The sequence below is a fragment of the Necator americanus genome, chromosome IV (assembly GCF_031761385.1).
Source record: "Necator americanus strain Aroian chromosome IV, whole genome shotgun sequence".
Classification (NCBI taxonomy): Eukaryota; Metazoa; Nematoda; class Chromadorea; order Rhabditida; family Ancylostomatidae; genus Necator; species Necator americanus.
Window position 1 is genome coordinate 24,644,112 of NC_087374.1, and position 13,013 is coordinate 24,657,124.

At 40.8% G+C, this 13,013-nt stretch overlaps 1 protein-coding gene across 2 annotated transcripts in view; it reads right to left on the reverse strand.

The window, feature by feature from the left end:
* Positions 1-973: 973 nt before the first annotated feature.
* RB195_002568 (uncharacterized protein) overlaps positions 974-13,013 on the reverse strand; it is a gene marked incomplete at both ends in the record, with an annotated part of 29,029 nt that continues 16,989 nt past the window's right edge. For both annotated transcript variants that reach the window (XM_064199894.1, XM_064199890.1), the window contains 19 exons: positions 974-1,164; positions 1,382-1,490; positions 1,567-1,642; positions 1,696-1,745; positions 2,415-2,552; positions 2,650-2,786; positions 2,991-3,085; positions 4,973-5,095; positions 7,120-7,235; positions 7,297-7,475; positions 7,822-7,922; positions 8,017-8,132; positions 9,166-9,295; positions 10,931-11,038; positions 11,111-11,208; positions 12,309-12,406; positions 12,480-12,596; positions 12,651-12,771; positions 12,843-12,958. In XM_064199894.1, the coding sequence (XP_064055771.1) occupies positions 974-1,164; positions 1,382-1,490; positions 1,567-1,642; positions 1,696-1,745; positions 2,415-2,552; positions 2,650-2,786; positions 2,991-3,085; positions 4,973-5,095; positions 7,120-7,235; positions 7,297-7,475; positions 7,822-7,922; positions 8,017-8,132; positions 9,166-9,295; positions 10,931-11,038; positions 11,111-11,208; positions 12,309-12,406; positions 12,480-12,596; positions 12,651-12,771; positions 12,843-12,958 (2,219 nt within the window). The remainder of the gene's footprint in view (positions 1,165-1,381; positions 1,491-1,566; positions 1,643-1,695; positions 1,746-2,414; positions 2,553-2,649; positions 2,787-2,990; positions 3,086-4,972; positions 5,096-7,119; positions 7,236-7,296; positions 7,476-7,821; positions 7,923-8,016; positions 8,133-9,165; positions 9,296-10,930; positions 11,039-11,110; positions 11,209-12,308; positions 12,407-12,479; positions 12,597-12,650; positions 12,772-12,842; positions 12,959-13,013) is intronic.

The following is a 13,013-nucleotide window of genomic DNA, read 5'->3' on the forward strand; positions in this document are numbered from 1 at the left end:
TGTCCGACCAGAAGTTCTACTTTAGTACGCACCTGTGCAGAACCGATGGAGAAACCAACCAAAGTGTGGCGAAGATTGCCCAGAACCTGATCAAGGGCTGCCCAGAGTTTTCAGAGGAAGAATGAAAAACAGAGTTCCGCCAGTGATGTTTCGAATCCGGGTAATTCTAGTGAACGGTCCAGAATTCATTGGCAACGACTTCATTGACTTGAACGATGTTCTGGAAAACGTTTTTCCAAGTCTTACGCATTACTGTTCACCCTCGAAGGTGGGTTATAATGGCATGATTACTACTGTCTGCCAGAATCAACTTCAGCTTCAAATTTGGTGGTGATGACTATTTTCAAGGTCCAGCCGTCCTCTGAGAAAAGACATAGATTCGATTTGATTAATTTTCCCGGATATGCTCTACGTGAATGAATACGAGAACTACGGAAAAGTAACACTAATTGCACACTTTAGTTGAAATGGATGGTCCAATTTAAAGCGTTGAAAAAGAAAACTAGAAGGCGTCACTTACTTGTTCTATGGTAAACTTTGATGTTGATACTTCATTTCAAGTAAGGAAATGCAACTCTGCTACTGGTAGCTCTGACTTCTATGGGGCTCCGAGTAATCGTGCTTTGGACAAAATCAGTGCAACTTCCTTCGGAGACTTTCCTCCCGCTTCCGCTTAAGTTCTCGTTATAGTGACAAGACCTTGAACATTGTCGATAAATGACAAGCTACATAATCGTTTTGGCATCTATTGAAGAATTAATGGCGGCTACTATGTCGTCTTGACGCACAGAAAAATATATATTATTATTATGTATAGGAACTAATGTAAACTCGCGTAAAGCGTTTAATGGTCTAGAGAAGCCCCTTATCATTAGAACAGTTGCCGCCCACAGCGACAATCCAAAAAAGGCGAATGTTTCATGGACAAGAAGAAGAAAATAGAGGAATGTTGAAGAAGTAATTTATTGAGATCTCAAGGAATAAGTTGGGACGTGCTCTTGGATAATTCATAAAGTGAACGGAAAGTTGTGCTTTTGGAAGGCAGGTGACTGGCATATACGTCCATCTCTTCATCGTCCTCTTCGTCGTCGAAGAGCTCGCTGGTGTTACCTATCCGCCATAGTAAAGTGCGCGCATAGATGTTAGATCTTTCCACACTCAGTTCTGCAAAAAAGAAACAGTTGCACTTCCAAACTATTTATATCGCCTATAGAACAAAATAATATTCTGAGAAAAAATATATATATATATTAGGGAACAAAAAAAAATTTTTTTTCCTTCTAACTAGCATATCGAAGGGGAATACAGAGATGGAAGATCACAAATGTAGGTAAAGTTGACATGAAATTGGTAACTCTGTTATAACGAGTAAGTACCGTACTTTCTCTCAATAACTGTGCATGGTCGTCGAAACAGCGGTAATGAATGAAGGCGCTGGATTCGTCTCCAGCGTTTAGCGCCTGCGCAAAACGGACACAGCTTTCACACATCTAAATTCAAAATTTTAAATCTAAATTCGCAATTTGAGAGAAGACGAAGGATGTAGTGATGATAATTTCTGCTCACCGTTCCCACTGTTCGCCCTGTGGTGAGGTTGCTTACATCTAGTAATGTCCTGTGCATCATACATTTCATTGCTCTCCTAAAATGAGTACAGTTACTGTTACGAACCGCTGTTAATTCGGTTGCACAAACCTGTGAGCATTGATGGCGTGATCGATAGTAACGACGCTGTTCCAACCATCCTAAATAATTCTGTAGAATTTGGAGTGATAACCACAGATTGGTTCCAATTACGTTCATACTATTTTCCTTCGCTGAGTTCCTCCTCCACAAAAAAAAGTCTTACCAGGTACCTAATTACGAAATGTTGTCAACATTTCGCACCGCAACATAGTTCTGTAAGGTACGCACAGTTTCAATTTTCTTAGAATCTTCTCAAACTTTCCTATTCTCTTTGAATTCGCCCAGAATAATTCGCTTTCTAATCGATTCTCCTTGATAATAAACAGATAACATCAGCAACACCAATTAAAGGAGTTATAGGTACAAATGGCATACGCTTTCCGCTACTTGACCCCAAATCTCATTACTAACGAGGTACTAAACCTTACGCACGCAAGTTCACAAAAGGTTTCGATAGCTACAAATAATAGCTGATCAAAGAAATTAGAGAGACCTATATCTTCACCTGAAACGGCTAACTGCAGTCGTGGATTGGGTTTCTGAAGTGTAAGATCAGGAATATTTCTTTGTAAGTTTTCTCACTATTTCAAGGTCAAGCTTTGCGACGTAAAGAAGTGGGACCATGAGCGCTACTGCTGGAACTCGTAGTCAGGAAGAAGCTCAGCCATAGCATCTATTGTTGCCAGTTTGTTTGGAGAAATTTCAAAACGGCAAAAGATAAAGCAAACCCGAAAATCTTCCCATACAGAGCCAAGTTCTGTCAGGAGATGATCACGAGCGCCAGTAATCACACGAAGCATGGCAGTACAACAATAAAATAGCTGACGACTACTCTCTGGACTCAAGTTATGTTCCCGAAGTTCCACCTAAATCACCACTGTTAAGCTTGAAAGAAACTGATCATTCTTTTATAGCAGGCACGTTTTTTGAACACATTACGGGCAAAACACTTATAAGTCTTACTTCACTGAGTGCACAAGCAGCTCGTGCGAGGTCAGTTAAAAAAGCATATATCCTCGCGTAACGGCGCCCATGTCCAGCAGTAATCACGATCGAAAGTGGCTCAGGTGGAGCTATAATTAACCGTCTGGTGCCGGATTCTGAAATGAGGGTCGTTCGAAATCCTAACTTTGATAATAATTTGGATTTAGATTTAGATAGAAATTTTTAGAATATTTATATTATATATTTATTATATTTATATTATTATATTCTTACGTATTTTTTTCTATTTTTCTAAAAGAATATTTATACAGAGCAGCAGAGCTGCAGAGAACAATTAACAAAGCATTTGATTAACCAACCTATACCAATGTCCACAGCTGAAATATGACGGCGCTCGAAATGCCGACCTTCCAGTTCAGCTCGCAGTCTATGTACATGTAAATTTTTCGAATCTCTGAAAAGGATAGCCTGGGCAATGAAACTAAGAAAAGTAGAGGAAACGAAGGTAACCCTATAGCATCTCATAAACAAATGATACTCTGTTCTACTTTTCTTCTCTTAGCTTTTTTTTTCTTAGTTCCTATAACACAGTTCAAATCATATGGTGCATTGGACTTCCGTACGTACAGACTCTTTGCAGGAATTATCTTTTTTAGAGGTGGTGGATTTGAAATTGTTCTCACATGCAATTCTAATCAAATTTATTGATGGTTCCTTCCGATCACATTGCGAGCTATACAAAATCGAATCCCTTACGGTTTCTGTTCCGTTCGGCACCGCACCACGACTACTAGGGATTTCAAAGTGGGACCTTATCGTGTCTATTCACCTGATTATCCTCCATGAAACACCTTAGAAACTAAGAAATTGCAGCAGTAAAAACGACGTTCGCGAAAACTATCGATATTAGGCTTTCTTCTAGCAGAAGAGAATATTCGGGGTGTAGCTTGCGAGTGTCAAGGGGGAAAATGCAGCACACATCTTATAAACCCAAGAACCATGGGCCTCAGAGGGCCCCGAGGCATCAGTTTGTTTATTAAGATAACCCTTTGTGCTCGCTTTGACTAAACAAAGAGAGTGATAGAGAGGTCTGCTAGAGTAAATTCCATTACTCATGTTGTTGTAAACAGTTGTTCCAACAATTTGAGAACCAATTTCATTAGTAACTCACTCTGCAGGAAACTGATGCTTCGCGTGTCTCGTAGCCGTTGGATTTACATGTGGTGCTTCGTGTTTTAGCTGATGCTTGCAAACTACATACATCCAAATCCTACCTAGTTGTGGGAAAAGCCCAACAAACAAGTAAGACAAATGGAGAGGAAGCCACAAGAAGAAAAGAAAGCCACGAGGAAGTTTGCAGGGCTATAAATTCAATTTTTCATCCAAGTTCGGCGGTAGCCATTCCGCCAAAAATTAAAACTTTGACGCCTACTTAGTTTTCTATTATTACAAAATTCTTATTGTTGAAAAAAAGGCGCTGAATAGATTACGCGTTCTTCTTTTCAACTCCTTTTTCAAACTCATTGCTAGTGTTTGTTGAAGCAGCTTCGTATTCAAGAAAATTTCCAAAACAGAAGCAAAAAGGGATGCCAGATAAGAATGATTATTGATTTGAATTTATTTTCTTTCCATTTTCATTGATTTGTTGTCTGTAGTGAGTAGTCATTTTTATCTCATTCTATCGTAGCCTTCTTCCATCCTGTGCTATCACACCGCAGACCAAATGGCCAGATTTCTCAAGAAAGCCATTTAAAGGCAGCATACCACGAATCTACGTGGTGAGGGAATCCGCGAGAAACGCTAGAAATGGGGTTGTAGATTGCGGGATCAGGGGTGGATCCGCACATCTCTCCTTGATCCTCGTAAGAAACGGCGTGGGAACCACTTTGATTGTTACGAGGTACGTTCGAGCGCCCTTCTATGCACACGTTCCGGTCCCTTTAGCAGTCTATTCATTTCCTTTATTTGGATAGGCTGCTGGGAAGACATTACTGATCTTCGACCGGTCGCACTTGGATGCGGGACGTGCACAAGGTTGGAGATGAGCGGAACCACCCCTCACACCGCAATCCCAACCCTAACTCCAAATTTTCTTGCGGAGCCTTTCTTTCTTCTTTTCACCACGACAGATTCGTGGTATGCTGCATATAAGGAGAGGAATGATGGTGTTCTTGCTCGTCATGAGCGGAGAAGTCAAGAGGTAAATCTCGCAGGAGCGGTACAAATGGAAGTGCTGACGTCCGTTCGAGCAAATCAAAGACACAGGTTTTACCATCAGTTCATACACGTCTTGCACTTGCTATTGAAAAAAGGTTAATACGAAATAAAACTAAAAACACACTCTGTATCGAGACATGCGACACCTGCGCTAAGTATCAGATGTCTGATGACGTCGCACATACTGTAGACATCGTTCAGTATAGCGGAGGCAACCAGAGAGCACCTTTTGTACATGGGAGAAGATCTGGAAAATTGAATTAAACTCCAAAAAGTCCAATAAGATAAGTCGACACTTTAATCTTGCCTTCTGTGCAGTATTATGAGAGAAACGAGGTTGTATTGTTATGGGTTATAAAGAGCAACACGTTTTACAAAAAAGAATCCTTTAGCAGTGTCACAAACCAGAAAGCTACTGGACATATGTAACTTGTTATAACTTTAGACGAACATTTCTCGCACTCGCATCATGGTATCCAACCTGATAACAACGTTAAAAGCAGCATTCCAGAGAATTTCAGATGTTGAATTCTCTCCACTCATAAGCAGAATTGGGACTTAGTTTTCAACAAAGATAAAGAAAACATAGAGCATACTCCATAAATTTAGAAATCTGCGTGCTCACGAGCACTAAAAAGTTCAGTTTTCCTAACGAGACCACTTTTTTCTGTTGATTAGGTTGACGAAATGAATTTGGAATTTCCCGAAAAAGCAAGTGATATAGGTTGGGCGGGTGTATTGAAGCGGTTAGAGGTTCCGCTTCCTGCAAGATCGTTCGGAGGTTCGAATCCGCACTAGTGCTCACCAAGCCTTTCATCGCTCCGGGGTCGATAAATTGGTAGCAGTCTTGTCTGGGAGGATAAAAACACTGACTTGACCTGTCGGCTAGCCACCGCAAGTCATTGTATAGGCCAGTTACACGTTCGTAAACCTTAAACGATTCTGAATTGGAGTGAACGTGGGGGCGCATCCCAAGCGGACTGACTAACTTTGTCCTTTATCCTTTATATTGGGTGCCTCTGATGACTCTGATTCGTGGAGTTATAAGGCTATGATATTTGGAAACTCCCTATTTCCATGAATGGGAGCTGTTCTCTCAGTGGACATGTCCGTGGCAGAACCTAAACGGTCAAACTGTTACGCCTTCAGGCAAATCACTACGCTCTGGTGCAAACTGTCTGGGAAAAACGAAAAAAAAATGCAGTAAGATAAAAGTAGTCCGGACTATAGATACTATTTACTAATAGATTCGCTCCGCTCTCAATTTGGACTATTTCTGTCTTACTGGATCACTTTTCTCAAGAGCGTAGCGGTTTACTTGGAAGCATAGAGATTTTCTCGAAAACGTAGCCGTCTGCCCAAGTTAGCCATTCGGCGAGGTGTTTCCTACACGGACACTCAACACTGCTGTGACAGCTAATTTCTCGGCAGCGCTGTACCATCCATGTCGTAGCCTATGGCGAAGTGACGCGATGTATGGGGATTGAATAGGAATCACGCAAAACTAGAAGGACTTGCTCCCGAGAAATCAAAGGTCCTCACACCTAACAATGTTATGGAAAATTCTCTCTCTGATGTTTACGTAATATTAAATTCTCAGTTGTCCTTCTCAGAAAAATTGCGGTCTTAATCAAGACTCACCTGTACTTTTTTTGCAATTAAACAACACAGATATTTCTTTCAACTTATTTCGCGTCTAATTCGAATCGAGACAGCAGGAATATGAGAAGATAAAATAGTCGTTCAGGCTTACTGGAATTTTTCAGTGTTCAAAATTTACAATTTTCTCCTGGTTCCCCTCCCATTGTCGCAAAGCGAACGTTGCAGGGCGCAGGCTACGACGAAGATAGGACGACGAGAGGAGAGGATAGGTGGTATAATTAGCGTATATAGAAGCTTTGGTGCTCCGCTCGGTAACTCGCACTATGTTTTATGACGTCTGTGGACAAGGCGTGAAAAACGCCATTCCCCGGTTAATCCCACCACAGCAGCATCTTCATCATCACCACCTATATCCGGTTAGTGGATTACGCTCTTCCTATTGGCTTCTTGCTTCTTCACGGAGACTCTTGTTTTGTCTTGAAAAAAAGCATCACCACCTATATCCGGTTAGTGGATTACGCTCTTCCTATTGGCTTCTTGCTTCTTCACGGAGACTCTTGTTTTGTCTCGAAAAAAAGCAATGAAACAGAAAGATAGAGTGTTTTCCAGAATGTACGAAGAAAGTAAGGATCAAAAAGACAACACAAAGTGTACAAAGTGTGGACTTACCCCACTACCCACTCCACTAGCTCTTCTAGCATGTATGCGTTGATCTCGAATTCCGAAGTTCTCTTGTCGACTTCGCACAGCACCTTCGTCATCTCCGTTTTGAAACAAAATTCCTCCTAAAAGTGACTTGAAAAGATGACAACGAGGAAACATAGTACTGGGAGTTTGAACACTTACATCCAAATCAGGAATGTTGTACAACTTTAGTAGGTCAGTAGAATTTTCAGAAGCATTGGCTGCATGAGTGTTTAAAAGACGCACAAGTACACCTTGCTTCACTACCATGCGACATAAACGTGGGCTGAGCTCGGGAGATGACGGAAGGTCAACGCCGTAATTTGATTCCCAAATTTCACCTAAAAATTACGGATGAAGCACCATGGACTCGACAGGATGATGAATCGTTTTCTGGAAACGAGAGTTTCTACGCGCTTGCCTACTTGCTGGTATTACACCATGCAACCGTTTTACATAGAATTAGCGATTTTGATCAGCTACCAAATCATACCAAATCCAAAGCAGCTGTTCCTAAGATGAACAGATAACAAATACGATAGTCGTTTTTCATAGGAGCATTATACGTACAGATAGAGCAGAATTCTTTGTCAACAGTTCTTTTGATGCATCCGCCAGTGTTGTGTACCAGAGTATCGTCTAATCTAATATGTAGGAAGTAAAGCTTAGAAGTAAGCACAAACTCACCGTATCCTTTTTGATCGGGGGATAGTTTAGCTGGTATATATTCGACAAACACTTTATCACAAAATTCGCACCGACCTGTGTTCACAAATGAACAAACGGAGCTGAAATGAATACTTGAAAATTGCCATATATCACTACTTGAAAAATCACTTCACCAAGATCAAGATTCAAATTAAAATTGAGAAAGCAACTCACACGGTTACCAGGCTGATGAACTTCTGCAAGATAATTTTGTATGCACTTCTAGCGTGTAAGCGGTGCAGGGAGGTGGACACATACAAACAACGCAAGGTGAAGATCAACTTGGTCACCTGAATGAAGTCGAAGATGGATAGTTTACACTTGCCTCAAGACGTACATAAATAGATGATTTTTTGTCATTTATTTTTTCCATAACATTTAAGAGGTTTTCCGTAAAACACACAATAGAAACCGAGCAACAGTTGGGTACACTTTGTCTAGCCGCGACAAAAAAAAATATTGCTTGAAACCGACGTTTTACGTCCAAGCGGAAGTGGGCACTGGTAACCGCTTCGCCCAGTCGATAGGAAAATTATCGACAAAACAAGACAAACTTCTCAGGTTTCCTTTTTTCTGGCAGTTTTCATTATTTTTCCGTGTGACTGGTACCAGCGCTTTTTTTTCGTCTATTCCGTGATATACCGCCTTAAAGGCAGCATACCACGAATATAGGATGGTACGGATTTCAGGTGGAGTATACGTATACGGGGTAGTAGATTATGGAGACCTGGGTGGTTCCACTCATCTCTCCCTGAATCACTGCAAGCAGCCGGCCCCCGAATGCTGTTTTGTACGATGCCTTCTATTGCAGCGCGCCACCCTAGCACGCATAGCGTCCCTTAGTGCCTATCGGGGCAGTCCGAATTTATTTTCGACGAATCGCAGGGCGGAAGGGGTGGAGTGTTGCAATGGATGGCGTCGTACGAAGCAGCATTCTGGAGACGGCTGTTTGCGGTGATGCAGGGAGAGATGAGCGGAATCACCCCCGTCTCCATAATCTACGATCCCGTATACGTATACTCCACCTGAAATCCGCACCACTTCAGATTCGTGGTATGCTGCCATTAAAATTACAGCAACCAGCAAAAATTTGATTGGGTTTCGAGAAAGATCACACTGCGAAGGAAACCCAATAAGCTCTAACAATAAGGTAACAGACAGCTTCGAGGCAGATATAAATATAAATATATATATATATATATATATATATATATATATATAGTGCACGAAGGTGTCTGGTTGTAAAGCAAGTAACACCCAAATTACACACTATTCCATTTTTGCAACGCTGAACGTTAATACAATCAATTATGCACAGCAAACCTCAATATATTCGGAGCTTAAAATCTTTTCACAGACAGCAAGAAGTTCCAGCTGGTCCTCCACCACATCGTCAAAATAATCCATACAAAAGTTGTCGTAGAGTTTGTGGTGGCACTGTGATAGATTGATTCTGAAAAATCACGATAAAATCAGTGGTAGTTGCTCATGAATTAGTCCTCAAAAAAATTCTACAAGTAATTTTCCACAATTCTTCGGTACTTCAAGGCCAATTCAAAGTTGAGCCATCAAAGCACTAAACAGACACAGCCCCTTATTCCCGTATACTTCCCAATATGCGTACAAGGCAGTGAGCTGTCGCGTTTCGATTGTCACCGAAGAGGGATCGACCATATGAGCTGTTTGTTCTACAAGCCAGGAACGAAAGTTCAATGATTCTACTATTTCTATGTTCCCTACATTCCGCAGTGGTACACAACCCGCCATCGATAGGACGATGATCAATAGGGCGACGAGATGTCGAGAAGCGTTTTCTTGCCTGTTTCTTCTGATAGTTCCCAAATCTTCTTTACTGTAATATAGTTTGCCAATCTGAACGTCCGGCTAGAGCCGGTCTTCAGAATTCTTGTGATGCACTCTTCGCTTGGCTTCAGTTTCTAATAAAACATCAAAGCAGGGAACCCCCCTCTAAATTTCTGTTATGGAATAACACTGTTTTTTTTAGAACGAAGCTTTTTCTTTTTTTTCAAAGACATGTGCATTGAAGGTTCCATTGATGTTTTCTACCAGTAAGTTTACTATTAGCGTATGAATACTCTACATTTAAAACAAATTTGAACTTCATTTTACATTTATATTTCTAGCCGATATCCTAGCAATTTGAATAGATATCCCAGAGTATTGGACAATGTTCTCGCCTTTCTACCCTGCAATTAAGGAAGAATTGTATGCAAACGTGAAACAAAAATGCCACCACTATACTGATGAGGGTACGGGCATTAAATCTTATCACGTAAAGTACCAGCTAGTATTTAAGCAGCTGTCTGCATGAATGTGTCTGGTCAAAGAGTAGATTAAGGTGCAAGGAGTTGCCACAGCTATAAAACTAGTTACAGTGTCCCATTTACTTCCCAGTAGGACCATTAGAAATTGTTGCGCACTGCTGATGCAAAGTAATCCCGCTGATTCCAATTTCGCACTCCGTTGCAGCTATCCCATACAGGGGAGTCCCCCTCAGTCCGTCTCATCATATTTTCTGGTATTCTGACACCGGCTTATCGATTCGACACCGTAGGACCTCTCCCCGATTTTTTTTAACGCTTTCTGGCGCCGACGCAACCAATTCGACAAAGTAGGACACGTGTCACTGCTTTCTGGAATTTCGCTGCACACATTCACACACAAATACACACACATATAGTTGAAGCCGTAGCAAAAGGTTTTTTCGTTGCATCGTTGTCATATTCATGATCGAAACCACAAACATAATCCTCTACAAAGGAAATTTTTATCTCCGCGCCCAGAAAGTGGGTCAAAAACTTTCATAACATATTTATGCACTAATTAAATTATTTATAGCCACGTTGCTCGTCATCTTCGCAATCTACTCCTAATTCTCTGATAACATCACACTTTTGCCAACCTCAAAATATTTCAAATGAACATTTTCTGTTAACCTCCTTCTTACTTCACTTTCAACACTTCTGTTATTCTTCCGTTTAAATGGCACAATTTCGCTGCTTCGTATCTCTTTGAAGAAATTCTTGTCAGCAGAAGTTACAAGGAAAGGAAATGAAAACAAACTGACCTGAACAACTTCTTCAATTCTTCCACTGTAGAAAGAACTATGTTGCAAAGTTTTTTAGAATCGTGACTTTCACATGCATGAAGAATGGAGCGGTAAAAGGAATGGATTCTTAAATTTTACTTTCTTTTGCTATGCTATATGGATTGAAACGAACATTTCTACAGAGGTTAACTACAATACCTATTCGCGGCCTCCACCTCAATACCCATTGCAGCCTGAGTACGAGCAACGCTCCATCGACCAAGTTTGCAATTTCTTGTCAACGAAAAAACACCATCCTGGAAAAATTATTTGTCTTGAATTATCCACTGATTACGAGTACGACATCGACTTCGCCTAGTAATGATATCTCTGCGCATTTGCAGAATTAATATTGCAGGTAATGTAATTCCTTGGAATCTCATCCAGATTCGCACAGTGGTTAGTCGAGGAGTTGGTTAGATGCATATGAAATGGGTAGCGGATAATAACATTGTTTTTTTAGATTACATTACATATACAATACTGTGCGAGCGCTACTTTCTTTTTGAACTGTCGTTAATCGAGCAGTTAAACTAGCATTCTCCATGACCAAGAATCTTGCGCGTATATAGGGACAGCAGAATATCGAGATAGCCCGATGAAGCTAAACCGGGAGCTGTACGAAAAAGAGCATTAATTAAGAACTTCAAACTAATTCAAATGAATTGGTGGGTTCACGGAGGATTGTTGGCTTTCGTTCGTTCACCACAGCACAAACTTACCCATATACAAGGAACGGGACGGAACCTAGGGAGGGCAACCATCCCCGCCGGTCACATAGTACGCCTGCTGGCAGCGCTACCCAATATTGCTTCAATGATGAAATAGTGACATACGTTTGAATCAAACAATTTTTGCAGCAAAAGCGACGCGGCCGTTCCCAAATCCAAAAAAAAGCATTTAAAAAATAGTCGCGGAGGAAAGAATAAAATATTTGTTTTGAAATATACAGCAAAATGGACGGAATTCTCACATTCTCTGTGACAGATAGCTCATATAAGACACTGATTACGAAGGTAGAGATGGTGCAACGAAAAATAGAGATGCGATGTAATATTCATGATTGGAAGGTCAAATACTTGCAACAGTAATAACAAATGTTATGGGTGGAATTTTCAACACAAATTCTATGATCTGAAATTTTCAGAGATTTTTGGGAACATTGGCCGAAATGGTGTCAAGAATCAGTAGCATTCATGTAGATTAAAAAGTCTAGGGAAACAGAAAGTCTGAAAGCTACAAGAGTAGAATTGGGAGCTAGTAATTTTTAGGCAGCGACATTTTTCAGTACGATTGCCTAACTTCTGACGTTCTATACGCAACGAAAAGATAAAATTATGCATTCAACTGGAATAACCTCTTCTTGAAACATATCCGAACTGATGCCGTCAAACATTTCAATAAGCGCGGATTTCGCACATTCTTCGTCCAAGCAAAGAATCCTACAAGAATATCCTGAAAAGATCATTGATAAATTCAAAATTTTGGGAAATTCGCAAACCCGTCAATTAGCAAACAGTCTCTAGACCTGCATATTTCATAGACTCAGCGATACGCAACCCGTCGCTTCTCAGAAGCATTGAATATTGTTCTGTGAGCATCCCACCGGATGTAAGAGGGCAAATATCATGTGGTTCAATAGGATCTGAAAATTTTGCGTCCGCAAAGAATATGCACAGTGGTTCAAAGAAATTACGACCTTCTTTAGTGATATCTGGTGTTGCTATTTCTTCGTTGAGGGCAGGGGAAATGTCCCAAGGCAACTGTGGCACAGAAAATATATCCAAGTAGATGTTATGGCCAAGAAGTTCGATAGGGTACTGTAACAACGAGCAGAACCGTACACATAACAAATAAAATAAATTCAAATGATGTGATGGAATCAGTTTACCTGCCATTTCTTAAGAGAAAATTCTTGCAAGCTATGGCAGAGATCATCGTCTGCTAGACGATATGTGGCAACCAAAACGAAATAATATAGTTCTTCATCGTAGTCCCGCAAGCGATCTAAAATGACGGCGGAATACAGTACAGAAAGAGTTGAGCAGAAATGATTGTCAAT